Consider the following 26917-nt stretch of genomic DNA (forward strand, 5'->3'; position numbering starts at 1 on the left):
TCTGACTGAAATTAATCTCATAGGACCTATCATTTGTTTCTGCATAATAAATTGAAAGAACCATCACATTCATTTTAAAAAAACCTTTAAAACCAATTGGCAACAAAATATACCTTATAATAATTTTATTTTAGATTTATGTTTCTTTATGGTGAATTTTGGATGGCAGTGATGGAGAAATTGAGCACCGTTCCTCTGATGAACTCATGGCTGTAGCATACCAATACTTTTAAAACTGCCTCTATTCTTATAATACCTGCAAGTTGAATTACCTTAGCCTCATTTCCAAATCACAGCAGTAGCCTTAATTTAGTAAACTCAGTGAATATTTAGACCCTTTGATAAAAATGTCAGTCCCCTTACTTCTAGCACAAATAGATGGTTTTCCTGGTTACAACAGCCTGATCAAAAATTGAAGATCTTTTGCATAGTGTATCGTACATTAAAAATATGTAGGGTGGTACTTTAAACCTGTCTGAGGTTGTGAAAGGAGCTATATAAATGCAAGTTTGTTCTTTCTTCTTTCTAGTTAGCAACAGCATGGAATATCAACCAACGTCTGAAAACAATTCCAGGATTTATTTTTGAAGACAATGAATGTTACACAAGTCTAGGGTCTTGCTTTTAATATTCACTCAGGTACAGCAGTGCTAGTCACTCACATCGAGTTACTTCGAAACACGGTCTGAACATTTTACCTTTAGAGGTGTGCCCATAATACCCATTATTTAATTATATATAGTGCAACTCAGGGGTGTAACAATGGCATCCCTTTGTGATCTGAACTAGATATTTGTGCCTTTTGCATGTGTGCTTCCTCAAACTTTTTGAAGTGGAGATGCCAGTGATGGACTGGGGTTGACAATTGTAAACAATTTTACAACACCAAGTTATAGTCCAACGATTTTATTTGAAATCTACAAGCTTTCGGAGGCTTCCTCCTTCCTCAGGTAAATGTCAGGAACTCCTTGAAGCCTACGCATTTATAAATCACAGAACAATACATGGTGATTACAGACAGCTGCAAAGGCTGTCTGTAATCACCATGTATTGTTCTGTGATTTATAAATGCGTAGGCTTCGAGGAGTTCCTGACATTTACCTGAGGAAGGAGGAAGCCTCCGAAAGCTTGTAGATTTCAAATAAAATCGTTGGACTATAACTTGGTGTTGTAAAAAACTTTTTGAAGATGGACTGAGAACACATTTGGTAAGACGAGGCCAGATATAAATTGTTATTTCACAGCAAGCATACATACAGAGCAGCAGTTATGACTGAACTCACATAATTTAATCAGTGCAACTTGTCTTCACGTAATATTACAAAAATAATGAAAATACTATATTTCCCCTCATTAGTGGGTTGTCTTACTTGATTTAAACACAATAACTGCTAAGTACCCTCCTGCAAGCTAAGCTCTGAACTTGCCAAATCTTACCATCACAGCTTTCAGACTGACTGCCTGTGTCACTGTCTCTGTTTTTATCACCCTCTGTTCACAGCTAGAAGGGACCAGAGACTTCCCAACATAATGGGTGTTTAACAATTGCTAAAATAGGCCAACAAATTGATTATTTTCAGCTTGTGGGGATCAGCGTCAAAGCTTTATTCATTAGCACTTTAACTACCTATCATATCAGCACGCCCTCTTTTTTTTTACACTTTGTGAATATGCTTTACTTAACAAACTCAACACTTAAAAGTAACTTTTTTTTCCAAATCCTTCAAAAGGAAAAAGGGGTTAAAAAAAAAATCACAAAATCTGGCGGGAGGATATTTTTTATTGGCATGTCTATGGGAAATTGAGTTTGAAGAAAAGAAAAGCTAGGACAAAAAGAGGTAACTGAAAATTAAAATAAATTGCAGATTATTAAAAATGGGCTGAAGTACGATTAGAAATAGTCAATGTTTCACTTTTCGAAAACTAGATCAGAAGCTTTACCTTGAGAATCAATGGCCTGTTAACTTGCATTTATAATAGAAAATCATTCAAACTGATTACAAAAGAAGAAAAACCATCACTGGTTTAAGAAAGCCAAGCAAATTCATTGGGAGCTTTTGTAGATGCAATTCGAATTGATGAATGCTCTACGTTTTGACTTGCAGGAAGCATTTGATAATGTGAAATCTCAATGTAAATGTAGTAGTAAACTAGATAATAAACATGCTAATTAACAAAAAATAAAGGAAAGTAATCAATAATAATAGTGCTAATTGGGCATGTGTGTCTAGGGTTTAGTTCCAAGACCTTTACATACCATAATATTCATAAATGATTTTAATGAAGATATTATAAATAGACTAGTTAAGTTTACAGATGATACCAAGTTGTTTGAAAATGCAGGATGTTTGGAAAAAGGAAAAAATGTGAACTGAGCTAAAATGATTTAATTGACAAATGAACCAGAAATTGAATATTAAGAAATGCATGATAATGTACATTTGGTGCTAAATATACAAACATGATTACATAATGAAATGCAAGTCATTAAATGAGGCGACTCAAGCAAATAACCTAGGTCTAATATTTAAAATATTTTCAAACTGTTCAATTCATCAGGTTGCTGATAGGAGAGGCCTGTCAACATAATATGTAATAAATTACTGAAGCTTGTAGCCTATTGTACTTCAGATCAAATTGCATTCTGGCAATAATCAGGATAATGGGTGGTCTTTCTCTTTCTTTTGACCAGCACGCCCAAAAACCATTAACATGTGTTCAGATTAGATTGGCAACGCTGTTAAGTTACACCAGCCATGAAAGGCATTTCAATCAAGATCTGTGGTAGAATAGCATCTGCACTAAGGCCCATGAGATTACAGTCAGCAGAATTTTAAATAAGTGATTGAAAAAAGCAGATGTTAGACTACTCCAGTATCATTGTGTGCATCTTTCACACTCAACATATATTGCTGATGTAAAATATCAACTGGTGATCATTTATATACACAAAATATGTACAATATTTCTGATTAGTTTCTTACTGCTTGACAATAACTTAGGCACACCTAATTATAGTTCATCAACCTATCCTAATAAAAGTGCTTCCCAAACTGCTGGAATAACTGCTGTCCCACTGTACATGTTTAATTAGGAACATGCTTGTTTTTTCCCACAGCTACTACATTGGAAGTCGAGAGATAATGAGACGTTGACAAATTGCCTGCAAGTGATTGAAAACCTATGCACAGGTACTTTTGTTGAAAATGAACATGGAGTGGAAAAAAGAAAAGTAAGTTAGAAAAGTGAGGCTGGGGCTCGTTTCTCTAGAAAAGAGATGGCTGAGAGATGACCTGATAGAAGTCTTTATAATTATGAAGGGGTTTGATAGGGCAAATACAGAGATGTTTTCACTTGCGGGGGAGACCAAAGCTAGGGGCCATAAATATAAGATAGTCATCAATAAATTCTGGGAGAAACTTCTTACTCAGAGTGGTTAGAATGTGGAACTTGCTAACCTGCCACCACATGAAGTAGCTGAGGTGAATAGCATAGATGCATTTAAGGGGAAGCAAGATAAGTACGAGGGAGAAAGGAATAGAAGGATATGCGGATAGGGTGATATGAAGTAAGGTGGGAGGAATTGAAAAAAGTATCTGAAAAGCTTTTTGAGGGGGGAAGAGTTCCCGATTTCCACTATCCTTTATGTGAAGAAGTGCTTCCTGACATTACCCCTGAACTGCCTAGCTCTAATTTTAAGGTTATGCTCCATGTTCTGGACCCTCCCACCAGAGAAAATAGTTTCTCTCTATCTACCATATCAAACCCTGTTCATGTTAATAATAGCATTGTGTACGATGTATTAAAAGTCTTGCATATGGCATACACTTCCTGTGTCACGATTTTTGAGTCAAGGTTTTGTATGTCAACCCTTATAGTAGGAAAACTCAGTCAACATTTCATTGTAAGTCTTTGTTGATTGACTCAAAGTAAAACAGCAGCAAATCAGAACTGAAGAGACAGAGAACGAACAAATCAAAAATAAGGTAAGCGGCATGAAAACTATTAATGAGAAACTACAAAGGACTTATGAAAACAATCAATCCTGTAACACCAGTCAGGATAACTTATGAATTAAATGAAAGAAAAAAAAGTGAATCACTCCAATAATTTTAGAAAAAATCTTTGTCCACCAATTTTCTTTCCCTCAGTAACTAAGTTTTTTAAACAATGTAAGAACATCAAAAAATGTAACATTCACAACAACATGATTAAATTTAACCAGTGAATTAATGCCTTCATTGAAGTTTTTACTTGAAGGCCTCTTCCTCTTCGGAGAGAGAGGGCATTCTACCAAACTTCAACCACCACCACCCCCCCCCCCCACCAATAGTGCAGCCAAACCCTATCTCCCCCCACCACAGTAATTCCCAGATTAAAGGAAGCCCCCACCTATAACACAGCATATTTGCTGACTCATACTGAGCAATGCCATGGGAGATCTGCTAGTATTTAGAAAAAGTCAAGGTCCTTTACATACCTGTAACTTGGTGTGAGAGATATATTGAAGCCTCCGTATCCATAAAGAAAAGCAGGATGAGATTTATCAAGTTTGATTCCTTTCTTATGGACAATAAACATTGGTATTTGCGTCCCATCTCTACTTGGATAGAAGACCTGTGTAGAAATGTCATAATGCTATTATAGAAATGTATTTTACTTCTGAATACCATTAAAATGTAAACTCAGGTTACCAATCTCAAACACAAGTAGTCAACATTTTTCCATCAAGTCTCTACAGTGCTGGGGTGACTAGGCTTTTTGTGTTTGTGGACCACTTAGATGGGTACCAGGAGCTTTGGAGGACCGCATATAAAATTTAAATCTGCGTTCCCATTAATTTGTACATATCTCAAGTTGCTGATACTAATAGATCCTGGAGTTCTCATTTAGGATTTATCCACCAATGAGGCACAGTCCTAAGAAAAGCCCTCTCCAAACCAAACAGGCCCACAAAATCCAAACAGGACAAATCACCAAGTAAGAAACACAAGCACAAATACAAGTTGCCAATGCAAGGGCTGGAGCCATATATGGTCCACAGGCCATAGCTTGGACATCCCTCCTATAATGGAATAAAAGCACTATCCAGCAAAACAGTTGGATCAGAACGTTCACTTCCATTTAATGTTTGACGTTCATCCAATAGTGTACATTGAATCACATTTTGTATATGGCTGAGGAACCAAACCACGGTAATAACTGACAGCATTAAGTTAATTTAACTCTTGGGGTTAGATTTACTAAATGCCACCAGGGTGGGAAAATGGCCTTGTGGATTGAAATGAATAAAAACCAGGTGTTTTCTGTAATGGGCAGCTGATCCACAGCGACAGTTTTATGCTTGGGCAGCAAGCTGAAAATCTACTCCTTAATGTTTTGGTGTAAGACACATACTTGTCGGCAAAAATTTAATTTAAGAGACGGGCAACGTAGAATGTTAGTTTTAAGTTAAGAAAAATGCTTTCCCCTTCACCTCGGGAACCCTGGTTAGCATTATCGTCTATTTCTATTGACATGACTCATTTTAGAGGGAAAAGATTCAACACAATACACTACCCATGTAGCATTTATGTAAATAAAAAACAGCAGAATCACCAGATATCAAAGCAAATTTTTCCCCTGACAGTATTACAACCACAATTTTTTTCTTTTTAAACAGTGGCTGGAGTCATACCTAAGACAAAGGAAGATGGTTGTGGTTGTTGGAGGCCAATCATCTCAATCCCAGGACACTGCTGCAGGAGTTCCTCAGGGCAGTGTCCTAGGCCCAACCATCTTCAACTGCTTCATCAATGACCTTCCCTCCATCATAAGGTCAGAAATGGGGATGTTCGCTGATGATTGCACAGTGTTCAGTTCCATTCGCAAATCCTCAGATAATGAAGCAGTCCGAGCCCACATGCAGCAAGACCTGGACAACATCCAGGCTTGGGCTGATAAGTGGCAAGTAACATTCACGCCAGACAAGTGCCAGGCAATGACCCTCTCCAACAAGAGAGAGTCTAACCACCTCCCCTTGACATTCAACGGCATTACTATCGCCGAATCCCTCACCATCAACACCCTGGGGGTCACCATTGACCAGAAACTTAACTGGACCAGCCATATAAATACTGTGGCTACAAGAGCAGGTCAGAGGCTGGGTATTCTGCGCCGAGTGACTCACCTCCTGACTCCCCAAAGCCTTTCCACCATCTACAAGGCACAAGTCAGGAGTGTGATGGAATACTCTCCACTTGCCTGGATGAGTGCAGCTCCAACAACACTCAAGAAGCTCGACACTATCCAGGACAAAGCAGCCTGCTTGATTGGCACCCCATCCACCACCCTAAACATTCACTCCCTTCACCATCGGTGTACAGTGGCTGCAGTGTGTACCATCCACAGGATGCACTGCAGCAACTCGCCAAGGCTTCTTCGACAGCACCTCTCAAACCCGTGACTTCTACTACCTAGAAGGACAAGAGCAGCAGGCACATGGGAACAATACCACCTGCACATTCCCCTCCAAGTCACACACCATCCCGACTTGGAAATATATCGCCGTTCCTTCATTATCACTGGGTCAAAATCCTGGAACTCCCTTCCTAACAGCACTGTGGGAGAACCTTCACCACAGACTGAAGCGGTTCAAGAAGGAGGCTCACCACCACCTTCTCAAGGGCAATTAGGGATGGGCAATAAATGCCGGCCTCGCCAGCGACGCCACATCCCATGAACGAATAAAAAAAAAGGCACAACTGCGATGAAAGAATCAACAAGCATTGTACAGCAATGGCTGAATAAATTTACAGAACTTTTACCTGCCAAAAATACAAAATGTTGCTCTATAAATTAAAGCATTAAAATGCTTAAATTATCAATTAGGCAATTAGATGTCACAGTATCTTAGATTCCCATTATTCTATATTGAAGATGGAATGGTACATGCAAATGTCATTACTTGAAAAATCTTTCATTTAGTCCCATAGTACCAAGGCAGAAATTACGATTATCAAGTATTCACCATCATTTCATCTTAAAGGTTGAGATTCTCTATCCTGCTAAAAAGTTAAAATATTTTCCACAAAAGAAACACTTCAAGCGCTTTCTGGTGCAGTATGCAAATATTAACTTCAATGTGTTCTTGTAGCAGAAAATACTTGACAAAAAAAAGATACTTATCGGGCTTTGTCATTTGGCCCCTACAGATGTGCAACTTTTTTGTTGTAAAGAGATCTGATGAGACACATCTGTGCAGTATTCTCCAGCGCAATCAATGGTGTTGGAAATTTAGCACTAAAGTCAGAAGTAATCATCATTAATAAGTAGCCATGCCACCTGCAACCAGTTTCTAAAGCTATCAGCTGGATAGCCCATAGAAATATACTACAGTGTAATCTTGATTATCCTCCAAGAAGGTTCACTCCATAATGGAGAGGAACTTCTTGGAGGATAATGGAAATTAGTATGTATGAAGAGCAATCCTCCCACCATTGCCCTATATCTGTTTGCAAGATTAGCTGGTATTGAGATCAGTGCCATAGAGCTGCTGTCCTTAAAATCAATACCGAGCCTACCTGGCTAAATGCAGTCTTTTGCTGGTGAGCAAAGCACATGCTTAAAGGAAAACCAATTGGCTCTTAGTAGAGGCTGCCCATAGGATCACTAGAGGTGAGCGCATGTTAGTTTTAGCCCTCACTACTATAGCTGGAGGCCATGTCTGGTGGCAGAGGAGCATTTTTTGCCCTTTCTCCAGGGTCTGGTGACTGTTTGGGGAAGCTTTGGGCCAGCAGGTCAACCACAATGCAGATGAGTGAAGAAAAAATGGCTGGCAGTCCTGATTCTCATTGGTCTTCTATTATACATGAAAACAATTGTGTATAATTGAGGTTTTGCTGTTAATATAACGTAAAAACATGTAAACTGGTACAGAAAAGCATTAACGCAATTTAGTATAGGCTTCATCTTATGACACTGTATATCTTTAGAATTTATATCACTTGAAATACTCATATTCTATGCTCCAAATCATGGAACCTCACCCTTCGTTTTGATGACTGGAATGGAAATCCTTTTACATCAAAAGTGTGAGCTGCTAACTGTTGCACTTCAAAAAGTCAGCACAATGTCTGGATTTACACTACTAATTTCAAAATGTCAACTGAAAATAGTAGCTGCTGTACTTCAAATCCAGTCACTGCATTTCAAAAGTAATTCACTGTAAACCCCTCAGAGATTTTAACATAATAAAGGTGCTTTCTATACGCAAGTACCTTTCTATAACAGATGGATTAATCAGTAGTAAAAAAAAAGCATTTTTTTAAAAAATAAACAGTCGTAAAACTATTTTTTTATATGCCAAAGCTATAAATGCAAACATTACAAACAATGAAATGGAATTAAAAATGGCAATCAAATCTTGGGGCTCCTATAGCACAGGCTATTTGAAGCTCTAGATTGGGTTAGTGTCTTCCACCAGTTTTATGCATATTTGGCTCCTTAAAAAAAAGGCAACTTTAAGAGGAAACACTTTGTGCATGGTTGTTATTTTTCTTTACCTTATGTTGACTTTGCACACCATATACTAAGAGGATAGGAGGGAAAACTGCTCTTAAACCTCTGTCAAAGCAGGTCTATAATCACACACTTGGAAGTACAAGTCAGCAGCCTTGGAGAATGCACCATCAGATTTTCTCTAACACCTTGTAAGGAAAAGCCTGGCCCCCTGTTCGATGTTTCCTCATGTTGGCATAGAACAAGAGTGTCCAAACATTTGTCTTTGTGGGCTGCCAGGCTACCATGGAACATGGGGGGCCACTTATACGTCTATGTTTCCATTAATTTGCATATATTTCAAGCTCCAGATACCAACAGATCTTGGCGTTCTGACTTAGAATTTTTCCACCAAAGAAGCAACAGCACTAAAAACAGCATAACTCCAGGCCCACAAAATTCAAAAACCAGCAACTAAAAAGCATAAACAGGTCTGAATTGTCTGAGTTCGATTTCCAGGCTTCAGGTCCGCATGTGGTTCTAGTACCGGAGGCTGGACACCTCTAGCATAGAGGATAGCAATGACTCATTATGTTGGCAGCCTTGTGTGACCCCACTCACATTCAGCTACTCTGCTTCACCATGTATGGGCAGGGGGAAGAATTACTTTCTAGGGCTAATTCCATAATACTTGCTCCCAGCAAAAAAGCCACACTAGAAGGAAGTTGGGGGGCTTCAGAAATAGGTTTACAATACAGAGGTCCCGATTTTCCATCTCATGTTCTTAACTGCGAGCAGGGAATTAGCACATCAATGCCTCCTATGAGCTAGAATCATCTTACTTATTTATCTCCCCCTTTCTTTGTAAATTATTTTTCTCCCTATTTAGATAAGACAAATATGCTGAACTTTCTGTCAATCGTTTTTTAAATTGAGAATACCAGTGAGATCAGTAGAACATATATTGACTCAAGAAATTTAATGCTGCCTGATGGCTACAAAGCATCTATTTGCTAAGACATTATTCACCACAGCAAGAATTTGAAGAAATAAAGAAGAAAAGTACTTCTGATCTCGAGATATAACATTTAAGATCAGCCGGGCCTCCACGTCCCTGGACTCACCAAGTGCGCCGCCTGCTTCCAGACTCTCTTGCACTGTACCCGCACCCCCACCCCCCCTTAAAATTGGGACCACTATTTCTTAAAAGTCTGGATGCAAAATATGTTTATTTGCCTTACCTATTTTAACCATCATATTATTCTGTTAACTGCAACCAAACAGAAAAGGAACAGAATAAACGGACAAAATGATAACCAATTCAGAACACTAAAAATTTATATACTCGCTGAAAGGAGAGAAAAATTGGAACAGTTAATTCATTTGACACTTTGGATTTGACACTATCTCTTAGCAATGCTCAGCAGCTCTCCAGTTATTTCAGTACAGCTGATAACAGTGACTATGTAGGAGATTAAAGAAAGCTGATGAGGACCAGCACCAAGAGAAAAGAATGTCTGTAAGCAATGAAATACTACACACATAGGGCTAATTTTAGAATCATCAAGCGAACCTTCAGAAAAGTTTCTTCATAAAAGGGTGTTGCTATTCTACATTTATCAGTGCTGTTTCAAGTGGACAGTGATATACTTATAACAGTAATCTAACCATAACGATGAATGAATTCCTCAGGACCAGAGTTATGTAAAAGATTCAAGTGCACATACTCTCTCCAGTACAAAGTGTTAAGGATAAATCAACAGCTTTTTAAATTTAGTTCAAGGCCTTGCGTCATCCAGGGGAAAAGAGGAAAACTCTTTGATGCCAGTTTGTGTGCATGCTCAGGTGGAGGGTGTGGCAAAGATACTGTCAATGTAGAAACTCAGCTCAGTTCAGTTATAGAACTATAAAAATACAGTTTTTCTCTCTTCCCCAGCCAAAAAAATAATTTAATCCATTGTTAACATTTTATGTTATACTAAAGAAAAAATAACATGGACAGAAAGACACCTACAAAAAAGAAAAACATGATTTTTCCATACACTTTCAAAAAATGTGTAAATAGTCTTTGATCCATCTTCGATGTCTTCAGCAGCCACCAGATAACAAGGGAAGCTAAAGCAACATCAGAGTGATGTTGACACTTCAGCAGCCCATGTAGGGAAAAACAAATACAAGTGAGGTCCCGATTTTAACCCAACCCACCTGGCGGGAACGGGGTGGTGAGTGGTTACAATCACGAAAATCAACTTATTGCTCCACGCCTGCTATAAGCTTGCCGACCGGCATATTAACTCTGTGCTGATTCCGGTGGAAAACTCACGCGCCGGAAACAGGTGGGTGCCTTATGAATAAATTAATATTGGGGTCCGATGATGTCATTTGGATCCCGACGCGATTTTAACTGGGTGGGTCAGAAGTCCTGCCCAGCAGCAAACATAACAGGTATAGTAACAGCCATGGGACCATCAGGAGCATCAGAGCATACCATTGGCATTTTGAAGCAAAGCTTCAGGCGTCTTGATTGTTCTGAGGGCTCCCTATAATATGGCCCAGACACAGTGGGCCAGAACATAGTAGTTTTCTGCATTCTGCACAACCTAGCAATGCAAAGGCTACTGGAGTTGAAGGAGGCATAGCAACAAGAGGCGGCAGCATCAGACGAAAAAGAATGGGATAAAGATGAGGGAGAACCGCAAGGAGGGCCAGCAGAATGCACTGCAGCTAGGCAGGCCAGGGAGCAGTTGATGGAGCAGCACTTTGAGTGATCTCCTGAATCACTTACCTAAAAGTCAGAAAAAGAATGTTGCTGTTCTTGTTACCCCTTCACCACTCCCTTGATTCTGCATTGAGAACACTGAAACCATTCGACCAATTTCCATGTCAATGACTTTCTGACATTGTAGACCAAGAAGTTGTAATGAGAAACTACAGACCAAAGTTGCAAATGTAATAAAGGCGTTGATTTTAATTCCAAACACAATACAATGAATTCTTTTGTCATCCAAGTGGTCAACCCATAGTCCTTTTCTTATAAGGTTTACTAATTCTACTACACCGACACGGTGCTCGCCCAGTGGCTTAAGCAGAGCTGATGGAAGGCTGCTATTGCTTATGCGGGGACCCTCGAGATGCTTGTGGCTGGCGACTTCTGGGAGCTTTGGCTTTTGAGGTCCCGGTTGCAGACTGCAGCACTTCAGTTGCTGCTGGAGCAGTCTGGCCCAGCAGGCGTTCTTGCACCATGGTTGGTATTGAGGGAGTGGCAAGGAAGGAGATGTGTTGATATCCTGAGAGGGGACAGCATGTGCCGCTCCTGTTGCACCACTGCCACTTCCATGGGGCTGGGGCTCAGCACTTCTATTCACCTGCGGGACAGCAGAAGATAACTGATGCCTTGAAAGCCCCTGTTCATTCACTCCATCAATCCGTCCAAGGCGGACATCTGCCTCTCCAAGGTGGAGCACGGGTTTGAGGATAGTCAGCATGGCAGCTGTTTGAGAGTCCACCAAAGTTGCAAAGGCTGTGAACATTGACTCTTGTTGTGAGGGTCCAGCTGCAGTATCCCTAGAGGCGGCTACACTCGCCAAGGTACCTTTTCCATGATACTCACACACACTCCCAATCTTTCCCTCACTTCCGTCTCATGTACTCATTCCCTTTTTTATACACCCACTGTCACAATCTCATTCACACTCTTCCTTTCGTATGTTCTCTTTGATGGATCGAGATAAGTCTACTGTGTAGTTCATTACAATCTTTCAATTTGAAGAACAATGCAGAAGGAGGATAAACAGAAGTTTGTTTATACAAATGTATTTAGATAGAGAACTCAGGCAGCAGCAGGAACGGTAATTCAAAAAATATTTCTTAGGTCAGTTGTACACTGCCAGAATGCGTTATTTGGGTCTACCTATGTGGTTTACTATAATATATTGGTCTATTAATTTTTTTACACTTAAAAGAAAGAAAATGATAGCAGCTGTCTTTGAAACTATTGTACTATAAAAACTTATTTTGTCCTGCCTGCTTCACTGAATATCTTCAGTTCTTCAAAAAAAAAATCCACATTATACAATGTAATAATGTATTACAATCAAGGCAGTTTTAACTTGTCAAACAAACATAGGAACAGGAGTAGGCCATTCAGTCCCTTGAGCCTGTTCTGCCATCAATCAGATCATGACTGATCTGTACCTTAACTTAATTTACCTGCTTTGTTCAAAATCTCTTGATACCTTTACCTAACAAAAATATATCAATCTCAGTCTTGACAATTTCAATGGTCCCAATAACCACAGCCTTTTTGGGGAGCTAGTTCCAGATTTACATTACCCTTTGTGTGAAAAAGTGCTTCCTGATTTCACTCCTAAATGGCCGAGATCTAATTTTAAGATTATGTCCTCTTCTTATGGATTCCCCCACCAGAGGAAATAATTCCTCTGCATCTATCCTATCAAATCCCTTAATTATTTTAAATACTTCAATTAGATCATCCCTCAAACTGCTAAACTGAAGCTAAGTTTATGCACCTAATCTTCATAATTTAACCCTTTAAGCCCTGATATCATTCTGGTGAATCTGTGCTGTATCCTGTCCAAGCCCAATATATCTCTCCTGTGGTCCGGAGATCAAAACTGAACACGCTACTCCAGTTGGGGTCTGACCAAAGCTCTGTGCAACTGAATCATCAGTTCCTCACTTTTGTATTCCAACCCCCTTAAGATGAAGGCCAACATTCCTTTAGACCTCTTCATTACTTTTTTACATCTGTAGCTTTTAGTGATCCATGCACATGGACACTCAAATCTCCTTACTCCCCCACAGGTCCTAGTCTCTCCCCATTAAGAAAATATTCCGATTTGACTTTCTCAGCTTCAAAGTTGATTACCTCACATATCCCCACATTGAATTCCATCTGCCATATTTTGCCCATTCACTTAGTCTGTCTATGTCCCTTTGTAACTTTCTCCTCTCATCCACACAATTTACTGTGCCTTCTAACTTAGATATACTACTCTATTCCTTCATCCAAGTCACCCACATTCCCCATTATCACTCAATATATTTATAAAAACTTTTGCTGTAAGCTCTGATATTCTTTGCAAGTTTTTTTTTCATATTGCATTTATGTCAAAAGGGAAAACTCATATTCTCCTTGCAGCTGAAGAAAATCTAAGATACTTGGCTAGCCTAAACACTCACTGCAACAGAAGTCTAGTGGAGCAGGAGTGCTGTCCGGCTGAGAGTTCTATCTTTATCGTGGATTTGAGCGGAGAGGACAGGAAAATATAAACCAGAGAGAAAATTTGGGAAGGGGAACATATCCTACTCATTTCCTCTCACCCTCCTAATTTTTTTTGCCTATGCTGAAATCAGCCTCAATTTTGCCTTCCCTTCAAAATGTCATTAATTTTTAAGGACCAGTGAACATTAAGCTCTGCCAGGGACTGCCTCTAATGTAAAGCCCTCCAGTGATCAAAAGATCTGTAGGTGGCTTAAGTTGGCTCTGCGCATTTGCTCATGTGACTGAAGTATGATTAGATGTATTTCATTTCTTTCAGTTTTAATCTTTTTACTGATGCCTTGTGACTTTTTTAAACTGACCTTTAAGACAAACTGCTGTGGCGTTTGGAAAATGCTGTTGTTAAGATAACCGGATGAAAGTGCACCGGAATTTTGTGAGTGTGAGGTGTCTCCTGCTTGGTGGAGCTTAAAGAGAGGGTCAACTTAAAATAGCTTCAGCTCCCAGTGACATATAGTGTTTCTAGACAGCTTCTGGAAAATACTGCAACACTTATTTGCCCAGCAGCGACTGCAGAAGGTAAGTGATAACAAAACTTGGTATTATTTTCAGTAAAGTTGATAAAAGGGGTTAAAGCTATGCAATTGCAAGTTATGCTGGGCACTGAGGAATCTTTGATAGCCCTTTTTAAAAAAAAACCCAGAAAATTTGTATAATATGGTAAAAATTTAATAGCATATGTTCAATGTTTACAAATGCGTAATGGGCCCCCAGCTCATCTATTATTCAAAGCAATACAGTGCAGCATGGGCCGAACCAACCTACAAGATCTGCTTCAAATCTAATGAAATGCTTTCAGCAAACAATATGAATAACTACCCTTAGACACCCTAACAGACTTACTATGTAGTGGGGGTGGGGGGCAGTCACAAAAATAATAGAATTTTAAAGGGCTGACATTTCTTTATTGTCATTGCTCATAGTGTTCAGACTGCCAAATACCTATCAACCAGACACAAAATACAAAAGTGTTCTAAATTAATTTTCAATCTGGTCTCTCTGCTAGGACCACTTTTTTTTTTTTTGAGAGTGGTAGAGAGCGAAAGAGACAGTACAAAGCTCTCCTTTAGACTTATTTTCTGTGTGTAGCATCTGCCACTAAGAATGAGTGAGTCATACATTTTCAGACCTCCATTACTGTCACTTTGAACCAACCCCTGGGCGATGGACAAGAGCAGCCTACCTCTGTAATAAGTGCATGGTATCAGCTTGGCGTTTTCCCATAACATGTGGGAGAATGTTGATACTGTAAAATGCTGCACTACTATTTTCAATAGGACTGCTGAGAAAACTGAGCTACATGGTTCCACCCACCTGTAGCATGATCCCGTTCCAAAGGCTGGCCAAAGAACAGAGGCAGACACAATAGGATTTGGTCCAGCAGATTTAGAAGTGTAACAAAATAACTGGAATATAGTCTAAAAATTGCTTTTTGAAGTATTTCCTGCAGAATGGCAACAGCAGGTATAGGAACAGTAGGATAGACAGGTTAATGCGTGGCTGGAGGAGGGAGAGATTCAGATTCCTGGGGCATTGGGACCAGTTCTGGACCAGGAGCTATCTATTCAAGATGGACGGGTTGCACCTCAACAGAGCTAGGATCAATTATGGGCGGTTAACTAGTGCTGCGGGGGAGGGTTTAAACTAATTTGGCCAGGGGATGGGTACCAGGATGAAACATTAGAGAGGAAAAATAAAGTGCACAGAGGACTGGGAGGGACAAGTAGCACTCGAGTAAAGAATAGTTCAGAAATAGGAGCGATCACACAAGGGGTAAAAGCAAGGCAGTCAAAGATGACATTAGAGTGCATGTGCATAAACGCATGTAGCGTGGTAAATAAGGTTGGTGAGTTGCAGGCTCAAGTCGCCACATGGGACTATGATATAATGGCAATAACAGAGACCTGGCTCAAAGAAGGGGAAGATTGGGTACTTAATATTACTGGCTACAAGGTATTCAGGAAAGATAGGGAAGAAAGGAGAAGGGGGGGATATGGCAGTATTGATCAAATAAACTATTTTCTTTATAGTACTGGAAAGGGATGATGTAGTTGAGGGGTCAAAGACAGAATCTATTTGGTTAGAATTTAGGAACAATAGAGAAGCTATTACGCTACTGAGTGTATACTATAGGGCACCAAATAGTGGGATGGAGATAGAGGAGCAAATTGGCAGGCAAATTACAGAGAAATGCAAGAACTGTAGAGTAGTGATAATGCGGGACTTCAATTATCCCAATATAGACAGGGATAACAACAGTGTAAAGGGCAAAGAGGGGGAGGAATTCCTGAAATGTATACAAGAGAACTTTCTTGATCAGTGTGTTTCCAGCCCAAAGAGGAAGGAAACAGTGCTGGATCTAGTTCTGGGGAATGATGTGGGGCAAGTGGAGCATGTTTCAGTGGGGGAGCATTTGGGGAACAGGGATCATAATATCATTAGGTTTAGAATAGTTATCGAAAAGGACAAGGAACAATCAAATGTGAAAATGCTGAACTGGAGGAGGGCAAATTTCAGTGAGTTAAAAAGACATCTTGTCCAGGTTAATTGGAATCAAAAATTGGTAGGCAAAACAGCAAGTGAACAATGGGAGGTCTTCAAGGAGGAGTTGGTTCAGATACATTGTAGGCACATCCCTACGAGGGGGAAAGGAAGGGCATCCAAAGCTACAGCCCCCTCAGATAATGAAGCAGTCCATGCCCGCATGCAGCAAGACCTGGACAACATCCAGGCTTGGGCTGATAAGTGGCAAGTAACATTCGCACCAGACAAGTTCCAGGCAATGACCCTCTCCAACAAGAGAGAGTCTAACCACCTCCCTTGACATTCAATGGCATTACCATTGCTGAATCCCCCACCATCAACATCCTGGGGGTCACCATTGACCAGAAACTTAATTGGACCAGCCACATAAATACTGTGACTACAAGAGCAGGTCAGAGGCTGGGTATTCTGCAGCGAGTGTCTTACCTCCTGACTCCCCAAAGCCTTTCCAACATTTGCAAGGCACAAGTCAGGAGTGTGATGGAATACTCTCCACTTGCCTGGATGAGTGCAGCTCCAACAACACTCAAGAAGCTCGACACCATCCAGGACAAAGTAGCCCACTTGATTGGCACCCCATCCACCACCCGAAACATTCACTCCCTTCACCACTGGCGCACCGTGGCTGCAATGTGTACCATCCACAGGATGCACTGCAGCAACTCACCAAGGCTTCTTCGACAGCACCTCCCAAACCCACGACCTCTACCACCTAGAAGGACAAGGGCAGCAGGCACATGGGAACACCACCACATGCACGTTCCCCTCCAAGTCACACACAATCCCGACTTGGAAATATATCGCCGGTCCTTCATCGTCGCTGGGTCAAAATCCTGGAACTCCCTTCCTAGCAGCACTGTGGGAGAACCTACACCACACGGACTGCAGTGGTACAAGAAGGCAGCTCACCACCACCTTCTCAAGGGCAATTAGGGATGGGCAATAAATGCTGGTCTTGCCAGCGACGCCCACATCCCATGAATGAATAAAAAAACCACACCCATTCTTGGGGGGTTAAAATTACTCCCAGTTGGTCTTGGTCGTCCTAATATTTAGTCGGAGGAAATTTCTGCTCATCCAGTACTAGGTGTTGGACAAGCAGCTTGACAAATCAGACACAGTGAAGGGGTCGAGAGAGGCGAGGTAGAGCTGCGCGGTTACGTACACGTGGAACCTGATGTCATGTTTATGGATGATGTCGCCAAGGGGCAGCATGTAGATGAGAAACAGGAGGGGGCCAAGGATAGATCCATGAAGGACTCCAGAGGTAACGAGGCGGGAGAGAGAAGAGAAGCCATTGCAGGTGATTCTCTGGCTACGACTGGATAGATAAGAATGGAACCAGGCGAGCGCAGTCCCACCCAGATGACGGAGGAGAGGCGTTGGAGGAGGATGGTGTGATCAACCGTGTCAAGGCTTCTTTAAATGTTTGCCATTGCTTATCTACCGTCATACCATTTAATCTAATTTCCTAATATACCTTAGCTAACTAGCCCCTCATACCTATGCTTTATTTAAATTTAAGACTCTAGTTTCAGACTTAAATATGTCACTCTCAAACTCAATGAGAAATTCTATCATATTATGATCACTCTTTCCCAGAGGATCCTTCACTGTGAGATTACTAATTAACCCTGTTGTGGGAGAACCTTCACCCCACAGACTGCAGCAGTTCAAGAAGGTGGCTCACCACCACCTTCTCAAGGGCAATTAGGGATGGGCAATAAATGCTGGCCTTGCCAGCTACACCCACATCCCATGAACGAATAAAAAAAAGACTAAAGATCTGGAGATTGAAATGAAACAGAAAAAGGAAGCTTATGACGAATGTAAGGTTCATAATACAGTCGAGAATCAGGCTGAATACAGAAAGTACAAAAGAGATCTAAAAAAGGGAATAAGATGGGCAAAGAGAGAGTATGAGAATAGATTAGCGGCCGACATAAAAGGGAACCCAAAAGTCCTTCATAAATATATAAATAATAAAAGGGTAGTCAAAGGAAGAGTGAGACCGATTAGGGACAAAAAAGGAGACCTTCTTGTGGAGGCAGAGGTATGACAGGTACTAAATGAATACTTCGCATCTGTCTTCACTAGAGAAGATGTGATGTGGAGATGCTGTGATGGACTGGGGTGTACAAATGTAAGGAATCTTACAACACCAGGTTATAGTCCAACAGTTTTATTTGAAAATCACAAGCTTTCGGAGGCTTTCTCCTTCGTCAGGTGAGTGTCGAGATTCATTGAAAATGACCACATATATAGTCATAGAACAATGCCTGGTGATTACAGATAATCTTTCCAACTGCCCGTTATCAAGGCCATCAAATGAATTGAATAGTGTTCAGACAGAGAAACCTTAGATACCAGACAACTGAATATACAAACGGCCAGAACCAAAGACAGAGAGGGAGAGCGAGAGAGAAACATCCGAAAGGAAGAGAAAGAGAGAGAATGACCAGTTGTATTAAAAACAGATAACTTTTTTTCCCCCTGGTGGGGTTACGTGTAGCGTGACATGAACCCAAGATCCCGGTTGAGGCCGTCCTCATGGGTGCGGAACTTGGCTATCAATTTCTGCTCGACCATTTTGCGTCGTCTTGTGTCTCGAAGGCCGCCTTGGAGAACGCTTACCCGAAGTTCGGTGGCTGAATGTCCTTGACTGCTGAAATGTTCCCCGATTGGGAGGGAACCCTCCTGTCTGGCGATTGTTGTGCGGTGTCCGTTCATCCGTTGTCGCAGTGTCTGCACGGTCTCGCCAATGTACCATGCTCCGGGGCATCCTTTCCTGCAACGTATGAGGTAGACAACGTTGGCCGAGTCACAGGAGTATGAACCATGTACCTGGTGGGTGGTGTCCTCTCGTGTGATGGTGGTATCTGTGTCGATGATCTGGCATGTCTTGCAGAGGTTGCCGTGGCAGGGTTGTGTGGTGTCGTGGACGCTGTTCTCCTGAAAGCTGGGTAATTTGCTGCGAACGATGGTCTGTTTGAGGTTGGGTGGCTGTTTGAAGGCGAGTAGTGGAGGTGCGGGGATGGCCTTAGCGAGGTGCTCGTCGTCATCGATGACATGTTGAAGGCTGCGGAGAACATGGCGCAGTTTCTCCGCTCCGGGGAAGTACTGGACGACGAAGGGTACTCTGTTGGTTGCATCCCGTGTTTGTCTTCTGAGGAAGTCTATGCGATTTTTCACTGTGGCCCGTCGGAACTGTCGATCGACGAGTCGAGCGTCATATCCCGTTCTTACGAGGGCGTCTTTCAGCGTCTGTAGGTGTCCATCGCGTTCCTCCTCGTCTGAGCAGATCCTGTGTATTCGCAGGGCCTGTCCATAGGGGATGGCCTCTTTGACGTGGTTAGGGTGGAAGCTGGAAAAGTGGAGCATCGTGAGGTTGTCCGTGGGCTTGCGGTAGAGTGAGGTGCTGAGATGCCCGTCTTTGATGGAGATTCGTGTGTCCAAGAAAGAAACCGATTCTGAGGAGTAGTCCATGGTGAGTTTGATGGTGGGATGGAACTTGTTGATGTTATTGTGCAGTGTCTTCAGTGATTCTTCGCCGTGGGTCCATAGGAAGAAAATGTCGTCGATGTATCTGGTGTATTTTTTTTTTATTCGTTCACGGGATGTGGGCGTCGCTGGCAAGGCCAGCATTTGTTGCCCATTCCTAATTGCCCTCGAGAAGGTGGTGGTGAGCTGCCTTCTTGAACCGCTGCAGTCCATGTGGTGACGGTTCTCCCACAGTGCTGTTAGGAAGGGAGTTCCAGGATTTTGACCCAGCGACAATGAAGGAATGGCGATATATTTCCAATTCGGGATGGTGTGTGACTTGGAGGGGAACGTGCAGGTGGTGTTGTTCCCATGTGCCTGCTGCTCTTGTCCTTCTAGATGGTAGAGGTCGCAGGTTTGGGAGGTGCTGTCGAAGAAGCCTTGGCGAGTTGCTGCAGTGCATCCTGTGGATGGTACACACTGGAGCCACAGTGCGCCGGTGGTGAAGGGAGTGAATGTTTAGGGTGGTGGATGGGGTGCCAATCAAGCGGGCTGCTTTATCTTGGATGGTGTCGAGCTTCTTGACTGTTGTTGGAGCTGCACTCATCCAAGCAAGTGGAGAGTATTCCATCACACTCCTGACTTGTGCCTTGTAGATGGTGGAAAGGCTTTGGGGAGTCAGGAGGTGAGTCACTCGCCGCAGAATACCCAGCCTCTGACCTGCTCTCGTAGCCACAGTATTTATATGGCTGGTCCAGTTAAGTTTCTGGTCAATGGTGACCCCCAGGATGTTGATGGTGGGGGATTCGGCAATGGTAATGCCGTTGAATGTCAAGGGGAGGTGGTTTGACACTCTCTTGTTGGAGATGATGTGGAGATGCCGGTGATGGACTGGGGTTGACAATTGTAAACAATTTTACAACACCAAGTTATAGTCCAACAAATTTATTTTAAATTCCACAAGGTTTCGGAGGCTTCCTCCTTCCTCAGGTGAACGGTGTGGGAAAAAAAAAAAATTTTTCCACACCATTCACCTGAGGAAGGAGGAAGCTTCCGAAAGCTTGTGGAATTTAAAATAAATTTGTTGGACTATAACTTGGTGTTGTAAAATTGTTTACAATTGTTGGAGATGGTCATTGCCTGGCACTTATCTGGCGTTGGTTGGAGGTCCTGTGCAGTGAAGAAGTCTTGCTCGAACTTGTACATGAAAATGTTGGCGTATTGGGGTGCGAATTTGGTCCCCATGGCTGTTCCGTGTGTTTGGGTAAAGAACTGGTTGTCGAAGGTGAAGACATTGTGATCGAGGATGAAGCGGATGAGTTGTAGGATGGCGTCTGGAGATTGGCTGTTGTTGGTGTTGAGTACTGAGGCTGTTGCAGCGATGCCGTCATCGTGGGGGATACTGGTGTAGAGTGCCGAGACGTCCATCGTGGTGAGAAGTGTTCCTGGTTCAACTGGTCCGTGGTGCTGAGTTTTTGTAGGAAGTCTGTAGTGTCGCGACAGAAGCTGGGGGTTCCCTGTACGATGGGTTTCAGGATGCCCTCGATGTATCCAGAGAGGTTCTCACACAGGGCTCCGTTGCCTGATACGATAGGACGTCCGGGTGTTTTGGCTTTGTGTATCTTTGGGAGGCAGTAGAAGTCTCCCACGCGGGGAGAACGTGGGATGAGAGCGCGTAGGATGCTTTGAAGGTCTGGATCGAAGGTCTTGATCAGTTTGTTGAGCTGGTGGGTGTGTTCTTTGGTCGGATCTGCGGGTAACCGTCTGTAGTGTTCCTGGTTGTCCAGTTGTCGGTATGCTTCTTTGCAATAGTCCGTTCTGTTCTGTACGACTGTGGCTCCTCCTTTGTCCGCTGGTTTGATGACGATGTTGCGGATGGTCTTGAGAGCGTTGATGGCGTTGCGTTGTGCTCGGGTGACATTCTGGACTGTCTTCTGAGTGCGGCTGATGAATCTGGCACCTCAGCACCTCACTCTACCGCAAGCCCACGGACAACCTCACGATGCTCCACTTTTCCAGCTTCCACCCTAACCACGTCAAAGAGGCCATCCCCTTTGGACAGGCCCTGCGAATACACAGGGTCTGCTCAGACGAGGAGGAACGCGATGGACACCTACAGACGCTGAAAGACGCCCTAGTAAGAACGGGATATGATGCTCGACTCATCGATCGACAGTTCCGACAGGCCACAGCGAAAAATCGCATGGACCTCCTCAGAAGACTAACACGGGACGCAACCAACAGAGTACCCTTCGTCGTCCAGTACTTCCCCGGAGCGGAGAAACTGCGCCATGTTCTCCGCAGCCTTCAACATGTCATCAATGACGACGAACACCTCGCTAAGGCCAGCCCCGCGCCTCCACTACTCGCCTTCAAACAGCCACCCAACCTCAAACAGACCATCGTTCGCAGCAAATTACCCAGCTTTCAGGAGAACAGCGTCCACGACACCACACAATCCTGCCACGGCAACCTCTGCAAGACATGCCAGATCATCGACACAGATACCACCATCACACGAGAGGACACCACCCACCAGGTACATGGTTCATACTCCTGTGACTCGGCCAACGTTGTCTACCTCATACGTTGCAGGAAAGGATGCCCCGGAGCATGGTACATTGGCGAGACCATGCAGACACTGCGACAACGGATGAACGGACACCGCGCAACAATCGCCAGACAGGAGGGTTCCCTCCCAGTCGGGGAACACTTCAGCAGTCAAGGACATTCAGCCTCCGATCTTCGGGTAAGCGTTCTCCAAGGCGGCCTTCGAGATACACGACAACGCAAAATCGTCGAGCAGAAATTGATAGCCAAGTTCCGCACCCATGAGGATGGCCTCAACTGGGATCTTGGGTTCATGTCGCGCTACACGTAACCCCACCAGGGGGAAAAAAAGTTATCTGTTTTAAATACAACTGGTCATTCTCTCTCTTTCTCTTCCTTTCGGATGTTTCTCTCTCTCTCTCCCTCTCCGTCGTTGGTTCTGGCCGTTTGTATATTCAGTTGTCTGGTATCTAAGGTTTCTCTGTCTGAACACTATTCAATTCATTTGATGGCCTTGATAACGGGCAGTTGGAAAGATTATCTGTAATCACCAGGTATTGTTCTATGACTATATATGCGGTAATTTTCAATGAATCTCGACACTCACCTGACGAAGGAGAAAGCCTCCGAAAGCTTGTGATTTTCAAATAAAACTGTTGGACTATAACCTGGTGTTGTAAGATTCCTTACATTCACTGGAGAAGAGGATGCTGCCATTGTAGCAGTAAAGGAGGAGGTCGTAGTGATAATGGATAGGATAAAAATAGACGAGGAGGTACTTAAAAGGCAGTGCTCAAAGTAGAAAAGTCACCCAGTCCAGATGGGATGCATTCTAGGTTACTGGGGGAAGTACGGGTAGAAAGTGCGGAGGCTCTGGCCACAATCTTCCAATCCTCCTTAGATATGGGGAAGATGCCAGAGGACTGGAGGATTGCAAATGTTACGCTTCTGTTCAAAAAAGGGAAGAGGGATAAACTCGGCAATTACAGGCCAGTCAGACGAATGTCAGTGTTGGGAATGTAGGAACAGGAGTAGGCCATTTAGCACCTTCAACCTGTTCCGCCATTCAATGAGATCATGGCTGATCTGTGACCTAACTCCATATGCCCGCGTAGCCCCATATCCCTTAACACCTTTGGTTAACAAAAATCTATCAATCTCATATTTAAAATTAACAATTGAGTTAGCATCTGGAGTATTGTGTCCAATTCTGGCCACTGCACTTTTGGAAAGATGTGAAGGCCTTGACTCCCCAACCAGTTTCTCTCTATCTACCCTATCAGTTCCCCTTAATATCTTCAAAACTTCGATCAATTCACCCCTTAACCTTCTAAATTCCAGGGAATACAACCCTAGTTTGTGTAATCTCTCCTTGTAATTTAACTCTGAGTCCAGGGATCTACGCTGCACTCCCTCCAAGGCCAATATACCTTCCTATGGTGCGCTGCCCTGAACTGAACACAGTACTCCCGGTGTGGTCTAACCAGGGCTTTGTTTAGCTGCAGCATAACTTCTACCCCCTTGTATGCTAGTCTTCTAGATATAAAGGCCAGCATTCCATTAGCCTTTTTGATTATTTTCTGTACCTATCCATGACATTTTAATGATCTATGTACATGGACCCGCTAAGCCTTTTTGAAACTCCAATGTTTCGAGCTTTTCACCATTTAGAAAGTACTCTGATCTATCCTTTTTAGGTCCAAAGTGGATGACCTCACACCTGTCTACACTGAAATCCATTTGCCACAGTTTTGCCCATTCACTTAATCTATTAATAGCTCTCTGTAATTTTATGCTTCCATCTATACTGTTTACAATGCTGCCTATCTTTGTATCATTGGCAAACTTAGATATGTGGCTCTCTCTCCTGTCATCTAAGTCGTTATTAAATACAGTGAATAGTTGAAACCCCAACACAGATCCCTGAAGGACACCACTAGTCACATCCTGCCAATTTGAGTACCTGCCCATTATCCCTACTCTGTCTCCTGCCGCTCAGCTAATTTCCTAACCAGGTCAATAATTTGCCCTCAATTCCATGAACTTCAACTTCAACTAACAGTCTCTTATGAGGGACTTTACTGAATGCCTTCTGAAGTCCATATAAACAACATGCATAGACATTCCCGTGCACTAATTTAATCACCTCTTCAAAAAATTAAATCAGGTTCATCAGGCATGACCTACCCTTTACAAATCCATATTGGCACTCTCTGATCAGCTGAAAATTTTCAAGGTGTTCAGTCACTTTATCCTTCTTTATAGATTAGTAATTTCCCGACAACAGATGTTAGGCTAACTGGTCTATAATTCTCTGGTTTCCCTCTCAGCCCTTGACCTTGTCCAACAGGTACGAGGTACTTGCTATCTGTAACGATGAGAACAAGGACTGCAGGGATGATGGGCAAACTGATCACGGCATCGTGGTACAGGAAGCCATTCAAGTGGGGGGAGTAAAAAAGAATGTGGTAGTGGTAGACGATAGTAAAGTCAGGGGGATAGATACTGTTCTCTGCAGCCGCGACTGAGAGTCACGAAGGCTGTGTTACCAAGGTTAAGGATATCTCCTTGCGGCTGGAAAAGAACTTGGACCATGAGGGGGAGGATCCAGTTGTTGTGGTCCACGTAGGAGCCAACGACATAGGCAGAACTAACAATGAGGTTCTGCTGAGACAGTTTGAGGAGCTAGGGTCTAAATGAATAAGCAGAACCTCAAAAGGTAATAATCTCTGGATTACAACCTGAGCCACGCACAAATTGACATAGCGAAAAACAGATCAGAGTGTTAAACACGTGCCTCAGACAGTGGTCTGGGAAACAGGGGTTTCAATTCATGGGGCACTGGCATCAGTACTGGGGAAAGAGGGAGCTGTTCTGTTGGGACGGGCGCCGCGGGCTGGGACCAGTGTTCTGGCGAATCAAATAACTAGGGCTGTAGATAGGGCTTTAAACTAAAAAGGGGAAGGGGCAGGGGTCAGGCAAGGAGAAATTTAAAAATCTAAAGAGAAAAGTCAAGGCAACAGAGCAGTGTAGTGATTTGGGTAAAGATACGCAGTGTGGCAGGAAGGGACAGAGTGTTTAACTGTAATAGTGCATCAGCGAATAAGATCAAAGCAGAGAAAAATGGTAAAAAGTTAAAATTAAAGGCTCTTTATCTGAATGTACAAAGCGTTCCTAACAAGATAGACAAATTAGTGGCACAAATAGACAGAAGAAAATAAGAACTGGAAACAGCTACTTGAAGGTAAATCAGTGTCACAGCAGTGGGAGACATTCAAAGGAGTGATTCAAGGGGTTCAGGGTAAACATGTTCGCACAAAGAAAAAGGGAGGGGCTGCCAAATCTAGAGCCCCCTGGATGTCAAGAAGCATTCAGGATAAGGTATGGCAGAAAAAGAAAGCCTATGATAGACACCAGGAACTCAATACTATGGAAAGCTTAGAGGAGTATACAAAGTGAAGGGGTGAAGTTAAAAAGCAAATTAGGAAAGCCAAGAGAGGGCATGAAAAAATATTAGCAGATAAAATCAAAGAAAACCCAAAGATGTTTTATAAATACATTAAGAGCAAGAGGATAACCAAGGAAAGAGTAGGGCCTATTAGAGACCAAAAAGGTAAACTATGCGTGGAGGCGGAAGATGTGGGTATGGTTCTTAATGAATACTTTGCATCTGTCTTCACAAACGAGAGGGATGATGCAGGGATTGAAGTTAAGGAGGAGGAGTGTGAAATATTGGATGGGATAAACATAGTGAGAGAGGAAGTATTAAGGGGATTAGCATCTTTGAAAGTGGATAAATCACCAGGGTCGGATGAAATGTAACCCAGGCTGTTAAAAGAAGCTAGGGAGGAAATAATGGAGGTTTTAACAATCGTTTTCCAAACTTCACTGGATATGGGCATAGTGCTGGAGGATTGGAGGACTGCTAATGTTGTACTGTTGTTCAAAAAGGGAGCGAAGGATAGACCGAGTAATTACAGGCCAGTCAGCCTAACCTCGGTGGTGGGCAAATTATTGGAATCAATTCTGAGGGACAGGATAAACTGTCACTTAGAAAGGCACGGACTAATCAAGGACAGTCAGCACGGATTTGTTAAGGGGACGTTGTGTCTGACTAACTTGACTGAATTTTTCGAGGAGGTGACAAGGAGGATCGATGAGGGTAGTGCAATTGATGTAGTCTGCATGGATTTTAGCAAGGCTTTTGACAAGGTCCCACATGGCAGATTGGTCAAAAAAGTAAAGGCCCATGGGATCCAAGGGAATGTGGCAAATTGGATCCAAAATTGGCTCAGTGGCAGGAAGCAAAGGGTAATGGTCAACAGGTGTTTTTGCGACTGGTAGGCTGTTTCCAGTTGGGTGCCGTAGGGCTTGGTACTAGGTCCTTTGCTTTTTTGTAGTATACATTAGTGATTTGGACTTAAACGTAGGGGGCATGATTAAGAAATTTGCGGATGACACAAAGATAGGCCGTGTGGTTGATCGTGAGGAGGAAAGCTGTAGACTGCAGGAAGATATCAATGGAATGGTCAGATGGGCAGAAAAGTGGCAAATGGAGTTCAA

At 42.7% G+C, this 26917-nt stretch overlaps 1 protein-coding gene across 1 annotated transcript in view; it reads right to left on the bottom strand.

The window, feature by feature from the left end:
- LOC137321992 (prolyl endopeptidase-like) overlaps positions 1–26917 on the bottom strand; it is a 177975-nt gene that overhangs the window by 50456 nt on the left and 100602 nt on the right. The window contains exon 11 of the mRNA XM_067984954.1: positions 4481–4617. Within this exon, the coding sequence (XP_067841055.1) occupies positions 4481–4617 (137 nt within the window). The remainder of the gene's footprint in view (positions 1–4480; positions 4618–26917) is intronic.

The sequence above is a fragment of the Heptranchias perlo genome, chromosome 5, assembly GCF_035084215.1.
Source record: "Heptranchias perlo isolate sHepPer1 chromosome 5, sHepPer1.hap1, whole genome shotgun sequence".
Lineage (NCBI taxonomy): Eukaryota > Metazoa > Chordata > Chondrichthyes > Hexanchiformes > Hexanchidae > Heptranchias > Heptranchias perlo.